This window comes from Papilio machaon, chromosome 3 (assembly GCF_912999745.1).
Source record: "Papilio machaon chromosome 3, ilPapMach1.1, whole genome shotgun sequence".
Classification (NCBI taxonomy): Eukaryota; Metazoa; Arthropoda; class Insecta; order Lepidoptera; family Papilionidae; genus Papilio; species Papilio machaon.
This window is the reverse complement of record NC_059988.1, coordinates 4,091,871-4,106,041: the sequence shown is the minus strand read 5'-3', so window position 1 is coordinate 4,106,041 and position 14,171 is coordinate 4,091,871. Positions and strand designations below refer to the sequence as shown.

The following is a 14,171-nucleotide window of genomic DNA, read 5'->3' as shown; positions in this document are numbered from 1 at the left end:
TGAATTAGTCTTACTTCTTAGTAATTTTAAGCGAATGTATGGATGGATGGATGTATAGATGTTTGTTTGAAGGTATCCATAACGGCTCAACGGATCTTGATGATATTAGGCACAGATGTAAATCATAATCTGGAAGTACGCATAGGCTACTTATGTTTTTTTTTTTTAAATTCCGCGGACGGAGTCGCGACCGATAGCTAGTGTTATATAAAATCAATCCATGATTTGCTGAGATTTTCCATTATACTGGATGGCCTTAATTATAAGGCATAATGTTTAAAAAATCATAGAAAATGTAAATACCGTGTAAATGTATTTGTAATATGACAAAATAAAATATCTGATATTTGTAGGACGGTGTTTTATATGTAAAGAATATTTTGCCACAAAGTCTAATTAATAAGCAGACCCTTAATTTAGATATCTCATACAAAACCGTCACATAAGGGATTACTCTGTAACCATTAATGTGTTTTGAATACGGCAGTTAAAGATATCGAGTAAGATTCTCAATTAAAACATTAATATGAAAACCTTGTTTGTAATCAAGTGTCAAACATTTTTTTTATTTATTTCTTTCTTTCCTGTCTTATGTATTATATAAACAAAAATAACTAATTGTATTTGGTGTACTGGAAAAGATTCTGCTTATTTAAAACAATGAAATATTTAGAATGTTATTGCGATCTCGGACAACACTAATTGAGTAATACTAGAAATTGTTTGTTTTAATGTACTTTTAGCAAATAACAACGATTGTTAATTAAAAAAAAATAAGAATTATAAAGTCAGTAATTCCGTGTCCACATTAAAGTTTGTTATTTTTGTTATTCAAGGTTTTTTAAAATAAGAAAGATGTTTAGAATAAATTAAATTAATTGAAACTATTGAATGTTTTATTTATCTTTTAATACGGTTTACTTCACACCGTTTTGACCAGCACTGCAGGGAATTGGGCTCTCGACTTGATAAATAAGCCGATGTCTCTTTTGAATCTCATTCGCAACCTGTTTCACAAAAAGGCGAATAAAAATAACTCTAAAAGCCTGCATGGAGATCAACCGGTACTTGACAGGACACGTAAATTTGCTGGAAATTTTTTCCCAATGTCTAATTTGATTGATTGACGTTTGTCATTGAGATCACAACAAACGATTTTGATACATTGCTGTAAAATTTTTAGCGAAATGCTATTACACTTACGAATTTAGTATTAAATACGTGTACTAATGTCGACTTTACCACGAAATGCCGATTCTTTGGAAACAATCCTTCATTTTCAAAACAGAGATGTGGTGAGACTTAACATTAAAAAATATGCAAAGTAGTTTGTACTTCTAATATATAAAATTCTCGTGTCACAGTTTTTGTTCCCGTACTCCTCCAAAACGGCTTGACCGATTCTCATGAAAGTTTGTGAGCATATTGAGTAGGTCTGAGAATCGGCCAACATCTATTTTTCATAACCCCCCCAGTGCCATCCTATAATATTGTATTCTGCTACAATGAAATTGAGCCTGTTGCACGAATACCACGGGGGTGGTTGACTCCGAATTTGTAGTGGGAAATGCTCGGGATGTGCACCTGCAATATTTAAATAAATAAATAAGTTGCGGGTAAATAACCACCTAATGCTAGAAAACAAAGAATGGATTATGGTACTTGTACTGGTACAGGCTACAGATATATCGCCTTATATTTTTCTTCAACGGCTGACTAAGCATAATCGATTTTAACGTGGCTACATACTCTATCACGCACAAGCTCTGCTTTGGCCATGGTTATTGATTCGAACGAGTCTCCGGGAGAGCGAAGATGCGACCTGCTTGCAGCTAAACGCTGGCGTGGGCCGATTCTGCATTTGAATTGCTTAAATGCGACACCGCGACACAGAAGACGGGCGTAAAGTGGAAGTAATTCCGCCTTTCGTCTGATAGGTGTTCGTGTCCTGAATTTTAGTCCTCTTCGCTTTCTTACCCTTTTCTTATGAAAAGAGGGGATGCATAGGATGGGGAAATATTCTCTTTCTTTACATCTCAAAATAGCTATAAATACTTAAGTAATAAAAATGTATTTAATGGTACAGCAAAGTCAATGGTCGGTGGTGTGGTCGACCGCGCACATCCCGGGCATGGACAATGCGGCGGGTGGCGCGGCTCGGCGGCCGGCGCTGGGCCGGCGGCGGCTGCGCGTTGGCGCGCTGACACTCGGTGCCTGCCTAGCCATGCACTGCCGTATCGCAGCAGCCGCGTTAACCGGCGGATTTTGTATGTTTACTTTTATAACGTCGATTCTTAACTATCATTTAAGTTTTTTTTAACAAATTGTCGGCTTTTAACAAAATGCGAAGATTGAGTCTATTCGATCAAAAATTATATTGAGAAAACTGTAGAATTTCTTCAGAATTAATATTCACATTGCATGTTAGTTGTTTTCATGTTCTTCCTGATCCTGGCGGTGGCGCTGCTGGCGAACCCATTGCGCCACTTCGAGGTGTACCTCGGCCAGTGGAGCATTAGCGGCCCTGGACGAGCTTTCCGTATCATACCCATGTTGGATGGTAAGTAATGTTTTCCCGATCGATTCTTTATTGTTGAACACACACTCGGCTAGATTTTGGTGTATGTCCAAAAAGTTCCAGAGTACCGAGTGTCGTAAAAATGATAATTTTATATTGACAGGCATTGGTATGGCGATATGTATAAATGCAATCTTGAGAGCGATCATTTGCTGCACCGTAGCCGCCATTGCGGCCAAGTACGTTGTCCATGCCGCCAGCGACGACCGGCTGCCTTACACATATTGCAGGTACATGTAGATTCTGTGATAAAATACATTTTATGGACGCTATAATACTGTACAATATTAAAATTAATAAATTATCGAATCAAAGACAAATTTTGTTGAGATAACTAAGCATTAACAAGTAAATAAATGTTTGGTAATCTTATCTTGCTTACTATTACTTTTACAGAGATTTCGAACTGCATCCCTATGAACCTGTTCTTAGAAATCGGAGAGTTATGCACAATAAGGTATGCACATTTCTTGTATTTTTTAAATAATAAAAGGAACGTGACTGACGTAACGTTTATTTTCAGGTTAGACCTGAACCTGAATTTTCGACGGTCGGTTTTCATGAACGAGCTTGGAGGAACTTTTCATACATAAGGTAAATAAGTAGAGCCGATTAACTTTAATTTTATTTACGAAAAATTACGAAACCCCCCATGCTCGGTTGCAAAAGATAATTTATGATTTAATAATCCCTCAGTGAGAGGATAACAAGAAGACAATCACAGCCTATACTAACGTGCAGAGAAACCTATAGCGAAGGTTATCCGGCCTTGTCTACTACACCGGCCTATAACTTCTTCTAGTGAGTACAATTTCGGAGCCTTTACTTTGAGCCAGCATCGTCGTTTTTAATTTGCTTAAACTTTTCATATAATTGCAGCATAGAAGTGCTATCATGGAAACCTGATTATAGCTACGAACAATTAAACGCACCTCTAGTACCCTATATAATATTTTGTTGGGTTGCTCTTTGGCTTCTGATGGTTATGGAGCATTTCACATTTAAAAGAGTAAGTCGAAATATTCGTGTGATGAAGTTCTTTTTGTTATTTATTGGTTTTTCTTACTTAAGACATTTAAATGCAGATGGTTTGGAACAACATGCGCTTGTGGCTAATAGCAGTACCTTGGACTTGGGTCATACTTTTAGTTGTTCTGGCAATCACAAAAACGGTTTTCGAGAACAAACCTTTTCGAAGATATTTTCGGACTGGTGCTATGGAAACAATTGTTGTAAGTTAAAAATATTTTCCCACTCATAATATGTGACTCTTTAAGGTAGTACATATAAAACAAATTATAATGTTTTTAGGTTATAACAGATGCTTTGGAATGTGCCCTCTACATACATTCTGCAAGTACCGGCACTGAACTTATTCATGGCAAAGGATTGAATCATTATGGTACTGCCTCCCAAATTTATTTTTTTATTTAAGAACTTCGCGGGAAGTGCGTGAAACAGGTAAATACGCAACAATTTTGTTTACAGCATCTGGACATATAGACGCTCGCCTGAACAGCGAAAACGTGTGGCACTCCAGCCTGCTGCTGGTGCTGACGGGGCTGCATACAGGCGCCGCGGCTCTGTGCGCGTTCGATGACTGCTACCATCCGAACGCACAGGTCTCCAACATGTATGACAGTGAGAACTCGTAACTTGTAGCAATTCATGTGTCAAAGAATATCTATATGAAATAATTTTCATTGTGTCCTCGATAATTACAATAACTTCTAATTTTATGTAAAAGATGTATGGTGTTTTAGGTACCCTGTGGATAATACCTTTGTATTCGAAATGCACACTTGTCGGTAATTACACTCATCTTTTGTAAGTATAGTTTACTGAAAACATATTTTTTTATTCGTCCTCATTTTCATTTAAAGCGAAAATTTATTGCACGATTCACTTATTGTTTGTTTCGTCCTCCAACCTTAGTGGCTATCATAACCACGAAAAGAATGACATCTAGTACCCATTCTTCTTAGTAAGGAAGGAGTACGTATTCGATTATTTCTAGTATGAACCATCTCTTATCACAATCTACACGTACAATTATATCGGCCATTTTTTTAAATAATTTCACATTGTATTTTCATTATGATCAAGAACGCCGATGTGGTATCGCTTTTTTATACATGAGTGATAAAGATTATCCATGTATGTACGTCTGTTATTTTGTTAAATTTTATTTTTGTCTATTTTTAGGGCGTCCATACTGTTTGGCGGTTTAATGTTTTCTTACATGACGGTGGCGTTTGTATTGTTGAAGACGGCACTTCACACGATCTTCGAATATAAAGTAAAATTAGTGTAAGCGTATACATTATTTGTGCCTATGTTTTCCCATCCTTCAACTAAAATCTCATCAAGTGAATAAATACATCCTTAACTTGTAGATTCAAAGAGCAAGCAGTGGTGGCATGCTTAATGTTATCGTGTATGACACTTAGTTTGATCTTCGCAACAAATGTAAGTTTGTCATTTTCTTACAGCTTAGTTTATTACATTTTAGAAATATTAAAATACTACAAAAAATATTACAATTATATTGCAGTGAAATAATCTGGTTATTTTATTATTTATATTTATATTTGCGATGACATGTTTCGCAGGGCGGTCTCGGGTTGTTAGAGAGCGTAGACATGGTGATGTCGGAGGTGTCGACGGCGTACGTGTGCCTGCTGGAGCTGGCGGGGCTGCTGTATGTGTACCGGGGACAGGACTTCATCTCCGACGTGAACGTTGCCACCGAGGACAACGCTTGCTCCACGAGGATCGGCACGCAGTGGCAGATTATACCGATAATTACACTGGTATGACAAACATTTACCCGTAGGGGAGAGCTTACGGATTTATATCGGTGGGATTTGGCATGCTTCTCTCGCATCTACTTGATGCATACATTTAATTCTAGTAGTTTATAGATATACTAGCTGTCACACGCGACTTCGTCAGAGCGGAATTAAAAAAGACGTAATAAGTAACCTACGTTTTCTTCCAGGCTATGTTCCACATCTGTGCCAAATTTCAGCAAGATCCGTTGAGACGTTCTAGAGATACCTTCAAACAATCATCCATTCATCCATCCAACATTAGCATTTATAATATTAGTAAGATTATGTGAACCCAAAAACAAAACATGACAATTTAAGAAGTATCATTGACAAGTTGATTTGATGACTGTTGTCAGATTGTGATAATACTGAAGTTGACGCAGCTGAAGCACAGCGAGATGCCGCGGCGCGCGCTGTACGCCGCGCTGGCGCCGCTCGCAGCCGTCGTGCTGGCGGTGCCGCTGCGCGCCTGCTACAACGCGTGCATCTTCGTGCGTCTCACACTGCAGCGAACTAAAACTAACAGTAGTAACACAAATACTAAATAATTCTATTTTCTAATTTATAAAAAATTACAACAGAAAATCATGTTTCTTTATTTTCTTCAGATCCTATCACGATCACATCTATATATATCTAGTTGTGTTTATCACTGACTTCGAACATCACTTAAATAGAATTTCGCCTGAAAATTCACAAGTCGTATAACTTTGTTATCTTTCTGATTCATTATTACTAAACATAGAAAAAAAGGTCAAAATTGGATAAAGTAAAACAGCATTGATTGTTGAAAATAATGTTTATTTCTTCAATCATTTAAAATATAAATATGAATCTTTGTACATTGCAAAACGAGGCGTACATAAAATGAATACCGATATTCGAGGCGTTCGCTTGCGCATCGGCCGACTGGGAGGACGAGAAATATAGTTTAGAGGACATTGACTAACACCGAACCTCGTAGTCCGCTATGCCGACTCTTTCCGCTGCAACACTGGACCAATGCGTTTCGTCGTAACGTTCACACGAAGCGACAAGGCAATTATAATGAACGTTTCAAATCAACAGCAGCCGGATATTGTAGGTTAACAAATACGACACTATTCTACGTACGTACGAGACTTAATTCATGATTAAATTAAAATATCACAATATGTACAAATTATAAAAACTATATCAATAATATCAATAACACTATGTGACACGTCGCATGTTATGACAACTAACTAATGTTTACCCATGGTATTACACAAACCCAGAGACTGGCCACTGGTCTATTCCCGAAATTAGTGGAGATTATATTATTCGAATTAACAAGGAAACCGATACACGCGTACGCTAAAGCCGCCTTCTATTTACATGTAGCGTGTAATCGACCTTTCAGATTCAACATTTTAAAACTACAATCTCACATTGATAAATCACTAATATACATCGAGGCCGTTAGCCGTTAACCGTTTCCATAAAACTATCAAATAAATTAAACCATCTCATTTCAATACCCTTCCGAAAGCAAGGCACATCGATGCCTACAGCGTCCGTATATCGTGAACCGTCATCGTGATTGCCACATCCCTGTTTATAAATTAACACTGGTTTATGTCGGTTAAGAAACGTCATGTGCGGTCAGAAGCGGCGCAGCGCGGGTGCTCGCGCGCCGGAGGCCTTGCGCGTGGGCTGCACCGACAGCGGCGCCACCAGCACCTCGCCGCCGCCCTCCGCCCCGCTGCCACCGCTCGTGCCCATCTCCTACATTTATTATAAATATCTATTAAAAACTGTCTGTACACAAGAAGCAAGGCGAGAAAGTTGTTCTGTAGACTCATGCGACATACACATACTAAGTCAATAAATGACCAAAGTATAAGACAAGTGTCACACTAGGTTAAATACAATTATTTGAACCATTATTTTTGAATTTTCAGTTTATCTTCTCTATTCAGATACCGATCAGAGCACTTTAAAATATGAAAATAAAATCGTTCCATATCCATATTTGATATTTACAATATTGTTAGATTTCTATTTCACATCTCTTATGATTTTTATTTTTAAAATAGTTAAAGCAGTACCACTACCATGTTACTCGTCTCCTCTGGACTCATCTAGTCTTCTTTCCTCTGCGGTGGATTCCAACTCTTACGCAGCTTGGTTGTCAATAAAAATACTCATCGTCAACTCGAATGAATTTAAGCAATTTTACACTTTACTCGTCACAATATACTCATTTTAACTAATATACATTTTTAAAAGTGACTTCGATAAAAATTACATGAATTTACAATTTATTCTCAAACGAAATATAAATGAAGGCTTTTTGTCTAGCATAACCGTTAGTTGTCAAAACGTGCTATATTGTGACATATTTTTAATAAATTCAATATTAATTAATATAAAATTAGTATATAAATCATGGTATAATAATAAGACTCACGTTGATATTGTTGCAACTGGCGAGCCTCATCTGTGCGAGTTGCGAGGCGGGCGTCAGGTTGGAGGTGGAGCCGAATGGCGAGATCATGGAGGACATGGCGCGCTTCAGCTTTGACGGCGTCTTGTTGAAGGACAGCGCGCGCCCCACCTGCACCACACCCAACTACATTATGCCACGCATCTTATGCTCTATCTCTACAATGTTCGTTCTGTAGTCTCATTACTCGTTAAACGATATCTTTCTAATGATAACATATATAAATATATTTAGAACATTTTATTTTTAAAAAATTACTGTATAACAAATTTTCGCTGTAAGTTCTCAAATAAAGAGATTTTAATTTGTATTTTTAAAGTGTCCAACCCACAAAGCATATGAAAACTGTAGCTACCCAAAGCACACATTTACACATAATCAGGGTACGTAAGTACCACAAGTAAACCAATACACCCAATCAACGTCCATTACAAACTTTTAGCTCATTACACAGTACAACATAAGTATGTATCTTTATTATAATATAAAACATGCAACCAACAAAACCCTCAACAATATGTAATGATTGTTTATCACCTCTTAACAAGTATCAATGATTATTTATGAACATTGGTATAATAATCAAATATTTGTTGTTCTACGATACGAGAGAAAAGTTTTAACAAAACACATTAGGTATAGCACGCTCACAAACAGTTACAATGGAGTTAATCACAAATGATTAGAAGCGAAGCGTTAGTTTCCAAGTCTCTCCTCCGCATGTATTTCTTGACTTTTTAATTGTTTTAATTTGTATGCAACTTGATGGCGTGAATTTGATGTTTAATGAATTTTCGAACGATGTGCGCGATTTTTCGAATCAAGCATCAACCTATTACCATATAATCACGCTGATTCCCGCGACTAACGAATGTAAAGGTAGAAATAAACCCAACCAACAATAACTTAAGATTATAAAAGGCGTCATATTTTCAAGGTGTATTGTGCAAATATGATGGCGAACGATGAATGGCGGGAAGCAGCGTGTAGGGTGTATCAATTAGTTCGAGGAGTGCTCGATGCGCGTCAGACCTGTGCGAGTAAGTGAGCGCGCAATACCCATGTGTCTAGCAGCGCGGCGCCCGGCTCTGCGCGCAGCCAGCCGCCCAGCCCGGCCAGCGCCTCCAGCTGGAACACATCCCCGCTCTACACTACACTCGACCAACACTAACCACCCCAGAACTCCAAACTACTCGCTACACCAGGTCCGCACTGGACATCTTATACGAATTGTTTCGTTAATGTATGTATGTTGTTTGGACACACGACCTTACACGGGGGCCGGTCGCACAGAGACCTTAACAAACAACGACGAACAACTAAAAATCTTCGCTTTCGCACGCTACAGGCAACGGGCTGCTATTTGTTTTGTTTAAACGAATGTATACTTAAATACATAAATGCCGTATTTATTTAGAAGACGTACCTGTTCTCAAACTACATTAGATCTTAAATATATTGCTTTTTCTTCATATTTTTTTTTTCAATTTTTGATATTAATGTAAAGCGCATAGTGTTATTGGGTCTAAATTCTATATTCCAAGTTGTAACATTAAAGCATTAGAGCTATATTTGTGTATGTACAATATTTACATCTACTAAATAAACTTAATTATAACACTAACTCATTATGTTGAGATCCGGTACAGACCTGATGTAGATTGCCTTTAGATTTTGATGTACATAAGCTGTCTAACATATTGCATGTACTTACGGCTCTAGGAACGATTTTATTATAATGGTATCTCCATTCCTCTGTAATCGTTGCATAAACAACCGAAATAATAATTTAGGGACAATGTCTTCAAAAAATCCTACATCAAGTTCAAAAACTACAAGAAAAAATGGACTACAGCCGTTTTGATTTTACAAATGGATTTAATTTTTGGAATCTAATAATTTTCTTATTTCTAAAAAAAACACAATTTTTTATAAAATTAATTAAATGAAATGTTTAAGAAGCGTGTACATTAAATGTTGATTTATCAAAATTTATGAACTGAAATAACGTAGTCATGCCTTAGTCACATTTAGACAATATTATATCACGATTGTAATACTTTAGCGCAAAACTCGCTCGTTTCAAGAAAAGCTCACACTTTAATATGACTTAAAAATATACTTTTATATGACTGCTATAATTGTCCAAGTTGGCTGAAATTTTTACTTCATAAAAACATTTTTTTGTATTAGTGAGTCTTAAAACAGTTAAACAGATTGCACGACAAATTAAGCCAAGATGGTTACATAACAGTCATATGTACTAAACATGCTACATTTAAAAGTTTATAAATTATATAGAGTTTTTATCCATCGCCCAACTAGAAATAAATTCTTTTAATATTGTACATGTTTGCATTAGTGTACCTTGATTCGTGTCCTGGCGGCGAACTTGGAGACCCTGGAGAGTGTGCTGAGAGCGAGGTCACTCGTGTCAATGTCGAGCTGGTGCGACTCCAGGCATGCCAAGAATTTGTCCTGCAATTACAACAAACATCTTGTCTGTTAATATTTATTTATAACTAGCTGCGTCCGCGACTTCGTCCGCGTCAAAAACTGTCTTATAACATATTAATTACAAAAAAAAATCAAATAAACCTCATATTCCCATAAAATTTTTCATATCTCTATTTTTCTATCTCTATTGTTATTTTACACACTTGAGGGTAAAACTTTTATAAATGTTGAATGTCATCTTTATTTATATTAAATGAACAGCCTAAAAAAATAAGTTTCAAGCTTCTAACTGTAAATACAAATTTCCATAGTCCCTTTCAACCCTTTTTTCGCATTAAAAAGCCTATGTCCATTCTTAAGCTCTTAACTATCCGTGTACCAAATTTCATTTAAATCGGTTTCGTATTTTTGGTATGAAAGCAGGACAGACAGAATTACTTTCGCATTTATAATATTAGTAAGGATTAAGTAACAAAAGTTATTAAAACTTAACGTTCTTATCTCGTTATGTTAACTTATGTAATAAATTGTTATACATACGGCATCAGCTTTGCAGACAGTGTTGGCCATCTGCCTGCAGAGCTGTCGGAGGAAGTGCGACTTGTCGACCGTCTCGTCGGTGATCATGAACGAATATAGTTTCTCTTTCAACTCCTGATTACTCCGGCACATTAGCGCGAAAACGTTGTGACAATCTGCAAATTGAGTCAAATTAAGATGAAACACACAGTTAGCGTACATTTCTCATATCGACGCCCCCAACGAATAATCCCGTAATGCACTCTTAGCGGGTTTTTGCTTTTCCGTCGAATTCGGCATCTAAAGGTCCTATTACACGTTGTGATTTTTTATTTATTTTTCTTAATGTTAATTACGGAGGTAAAAAGTCATTATTGAAAGATTTTGTTTTTTATTTCCGTTATTATAATTTTTCCTTCATAGCACAGAATACGCCCGGAATATATGAATGAAAATTAAATACAATGAAGCTATAAAAAATAGCTTTGTTTTGGTATCTAAAAGATTCTTGTACAATAATTATTGATGAAGTTATTAAAGAAATACGGTTTTTTGCTTCTCCTGAAAAATTTGATTTTTCCTATTACGGGGTTATTCGATAGGGGCGTCGATATTACAAATCTACATTGACTTTCTTAGTGATCATTAAATAAGTGAGAGCAGCAATTATATGGTTTTTTTTTAAGTTATACATGGTCAATTTATTAACAAATAAAATATATAATTAAGGTAATAAATATTCAACATTCATAAATTGTTACCTTCAGCTTCTCTAATATCGACGACGCGCTTCACCGTACTGAGAGGCATCAGTGATATATGTCTGTAAGGTTTACTTGAACCTATTCGCATCGTACCCATACCATTGGTGGGACTTTTACTGTTAAAAGCCTGGAAATAAATAAAAACAAATTAATTCGCTAACAATAAAAATTTAAAAAATCATTGCATCTAAACATACTTTTGATCTTTTCTTGCACACTTCCATGGTATCGGTGAAGAGAAACAGAACAAGATGATCTCCCCTGCCAGAGAGCTCTTTGGACAGCTCGACCACCTCGCAGCGGGACACAAACGAACGATGGGACGACACAAGATGCGCCTGAAATGTATTTCAAAATATCACATATTTTAATTAATAAAATCTGACTGGCCTAACATTCTATATACAGTGGAATCTCTATAACTCGAACCTCGTTAAGTCGAAATCCTCAGTAAGTTGAAAAAAATTGTCATTCCCTTCCGCTGGAGCACTAAATACGCGGTATCTCGAATTATTTAGACTTTGTAACTCGAACAAAATGTTATTTCCCTACGAAGTATTGATAATACATATTTATACTCTATAACTCGAATTTCAAAAAGGAGACTCCGTAAGTCGTAGTTAGTAAAATATAATGACGTCTTACTTGGAATTCCCCGAAATATTTTCTATTTTTTATTCTGCGCGGACGGAGTCGCGGGTAAAAGTTAGTATACTATAAAACTTAAGTTGAATTGTAATTCAAATTCGACTCTACAAATCGAAAAATACACTTAGAAATCGCGCCTCTGTAAGTCGAAATTTCAGCAGTTAAGTCATACTTATCTCGAAGTTCTTGTTAAGTCGAAAACTCGTTAACTCGAATGTTTTTGCATTTCCCCTGACATTCGAGTTATAGAGATTCCACTGTATTACTTTAATTAGGGTAAAATTTGAATTGTAAAGATGGTGTCTGGTGATGGTGTATAAATTATGACGTATAATGTCCCGAGGTGTATAGAAGATAGTGGGTAGTGTACCGGGCACTGGTCTATGTCGTTGTATATGTCAAACATCTGCAACTGGCCCTCAGTCTTGCGCTTGTCCTCGTTGATGTGCGACATGACCTCGCGCAGGCCCGCCAGTGCTGACACCAGCGCCGCGTGGTCCGGATTGTTCTTGTGCGTGTGCTTCAATATATCTGATACAAGTAAATCAAGAAACATGTTATAACTTCAGATACTCCTCCAGATAATAAAAGATCGCGGTAGAAATGTCAAATATCGAGTTAATTATGAATGCAATGTATATACTAACCGTCTAATAACAAGCTTATACTAGGTAGCCGCTGCACCGGTCTGATCAAGAGCTCCTGTAGGCTCTGTCTGCCGCACTCCGGTCTCGTCTGGCATATTTTCAGGAATGCATGAAATCTAAAAACAATAAATAAAGTATTTTATACATTACTAATTTTAAGTGTAAATACTTTTTGAATAAAAAAAATGTTACGATGTCTTTTTACGTTTAAAAAAAATAAGCTTACGAAATCTTGGATAACAATGATTTGTTTTTTGTTTGTTTAAGTGTATACATTACCTAGGGTTCTCACGATCGCACTGCTGCAGCATCTCTTTGGTGTTCTCGAAGAAATTGACAAAGGGCGGGTAAGCCTTGACCATGTCGGGCGTGTAGCGCAGCACCAGCCGCCCGATGCTCACCTCCTCGCTCCAGTGCGCCTGCGCGTACCGCAACTCCTCGAGCATTCGCCTACAATGTTCACAACACAATGTTATATGCGTTAATGACTGTTGTAATCTAACGTCACTGAAGTTACGGGGACCATTAGTATACCACTAAACAACTCTGAGGTAGTTTTTGACATTACTTGATAGACAGGAAGGTAAGATTTTTTATGGTTGTATGTGTACATTAGTCATGGGTAACTGAATTAAAATTGATGACCTGCAGATCAGCTCACAGTTCACATGTGTGAAAATTAGTGAAACAGGTCGCAGACCAGCTCAATTTGTACGGCTGACTCACGGCTCGTCAGTTTGTATAGTTATAGTAGACCGCGGTGAGCCGTGAATTACCAATTTTGTTGTTGATTAGCAGCTTAAGGGTTCAAGCTCAAAGGTGAGCTGAACCTTTGAATCGGTTCAGAGCTGATCCGCAAATGTCTAGTGCACATTATTGTTTGCTTAGTCCATTATGAACTACTGTAAATGGCTTACTGCCTCACTCTCAGTCATTACCTGTACACCAAGGTATACACTTAATGTACATTTCCAATGCTAACTGCTATACTCATAGTCATTTATTTAGTTTATTGACTTGTGTTTTGTTTTACATTGATTTAAATTAACATTGTTTAAATATTTCAACTTACTGGTGCAATTCGTAAATTGGTGGTAAATTCCCAAAAATTATTTTAAGTTCAGTGTTATTGAGCAAGGGTTGGTTTTTTCCATTACTGCTATCGTCTTCGGTCATCTCTTCTAAGGGTTGTTTAAACAACTGAAAAGTACCAAATTATTATTTAAAAATGAATTCAATGTTCCATGTGATAAC

General features: G+C 36.8%; 2 protein-coding genes across 7 annotated transcripts in view; one reads left to right on the top strand and one right to left on the bottom strand.

Moving 5' to 3' along the window:
- Positions 1-1,229: 1,229 nt before the first annotated feature.
- Positions 1,230-5,982, top strand: LOC106712250. The gene is made up of 16 exons (XM_014504743.2): positions 1,230-1,295; positions 2,087-2,267; positions 2,429-2,560; positions 2,682-2,808; positions 2,975-3,035; positions 3,102-3,172; positions 3,275-3,379; positions 3,458-3,587; positions 3,664-3,810; positions 3,890-3,980; positions 4,067-4,219; positions 4,342-4,405; positions 4,784-4,888; positions 4,975-5,047; positions 5,191-5,391; positions 5,769-5,982. The coding sequence occupies exons 1-16, from the start codon at positions 1,230-1,232 to the stop codon at positions 5,958-5,960; spliced, it is 1,899 nt and encodes a 632-aa protein (XP_014360229.2). The 3' UTR covers positions 5,961-5,982.
- Positions 5,983-6,216: 234 nt separating this feature from the next.
- LOC106712418 (protein ECT2) overlaps positions 6,217-14,171 on the bottom strand; it is a 29,412-nt gene continuing 21,457 nt past the window's right edge. For 3 of the 6 annotated variants that reach the window (XM_045686697.1, XM_045686698.1, XM_045686701.1), the window contains 11 exons: positions 13,990-14,117; positions 13,197-13,367; positions 12,918-13,033; positions 12,641-12,801; positions 11,820-11,960; positions 11,620-11,749; positions 10,880-11,034; positions 10,250-10,360; positions 8,915-9,010; positions 7,847-7,993; positions 6,228-7,161 (listed from right to left, as the gene is read on the bottom strand). In XM_045686697.1, the coding sequence (XP_045542653.1) occupies positions 7,039-7,161; positions 7,847-7,993; positions 8,915-9,010; positions 10,250-10,360; positions 10,880-11,034; positions 11,620-11,749; positions 11,820-11,960; positions 12,641-12,801; positions 12,918-13,033; positions 13,197-13,367; positions 13,990-14,117 (1,479 nt within the window). In that variant the 3' untranslated portion in view covers positions 6,228-7,038. Of the gene's footprint in view, positions 7,162-7,846; positions 7,994-8,914; positions 9,011-10,249; positions 10,361-10,879; positions 11,035-11,619; positions 11,750-11,819; positions 11,961-12,640; positions 12,802-12,917; positions 13,034-13,196; positions 13,368-13,989; positions 14,118-14,171 lie in introns of all 6 variants that reach the window. The other 3 variants (XM_045686696.1, XM_045686699.1, XM_045686700.1) reach the window with 3 other exon arrangements.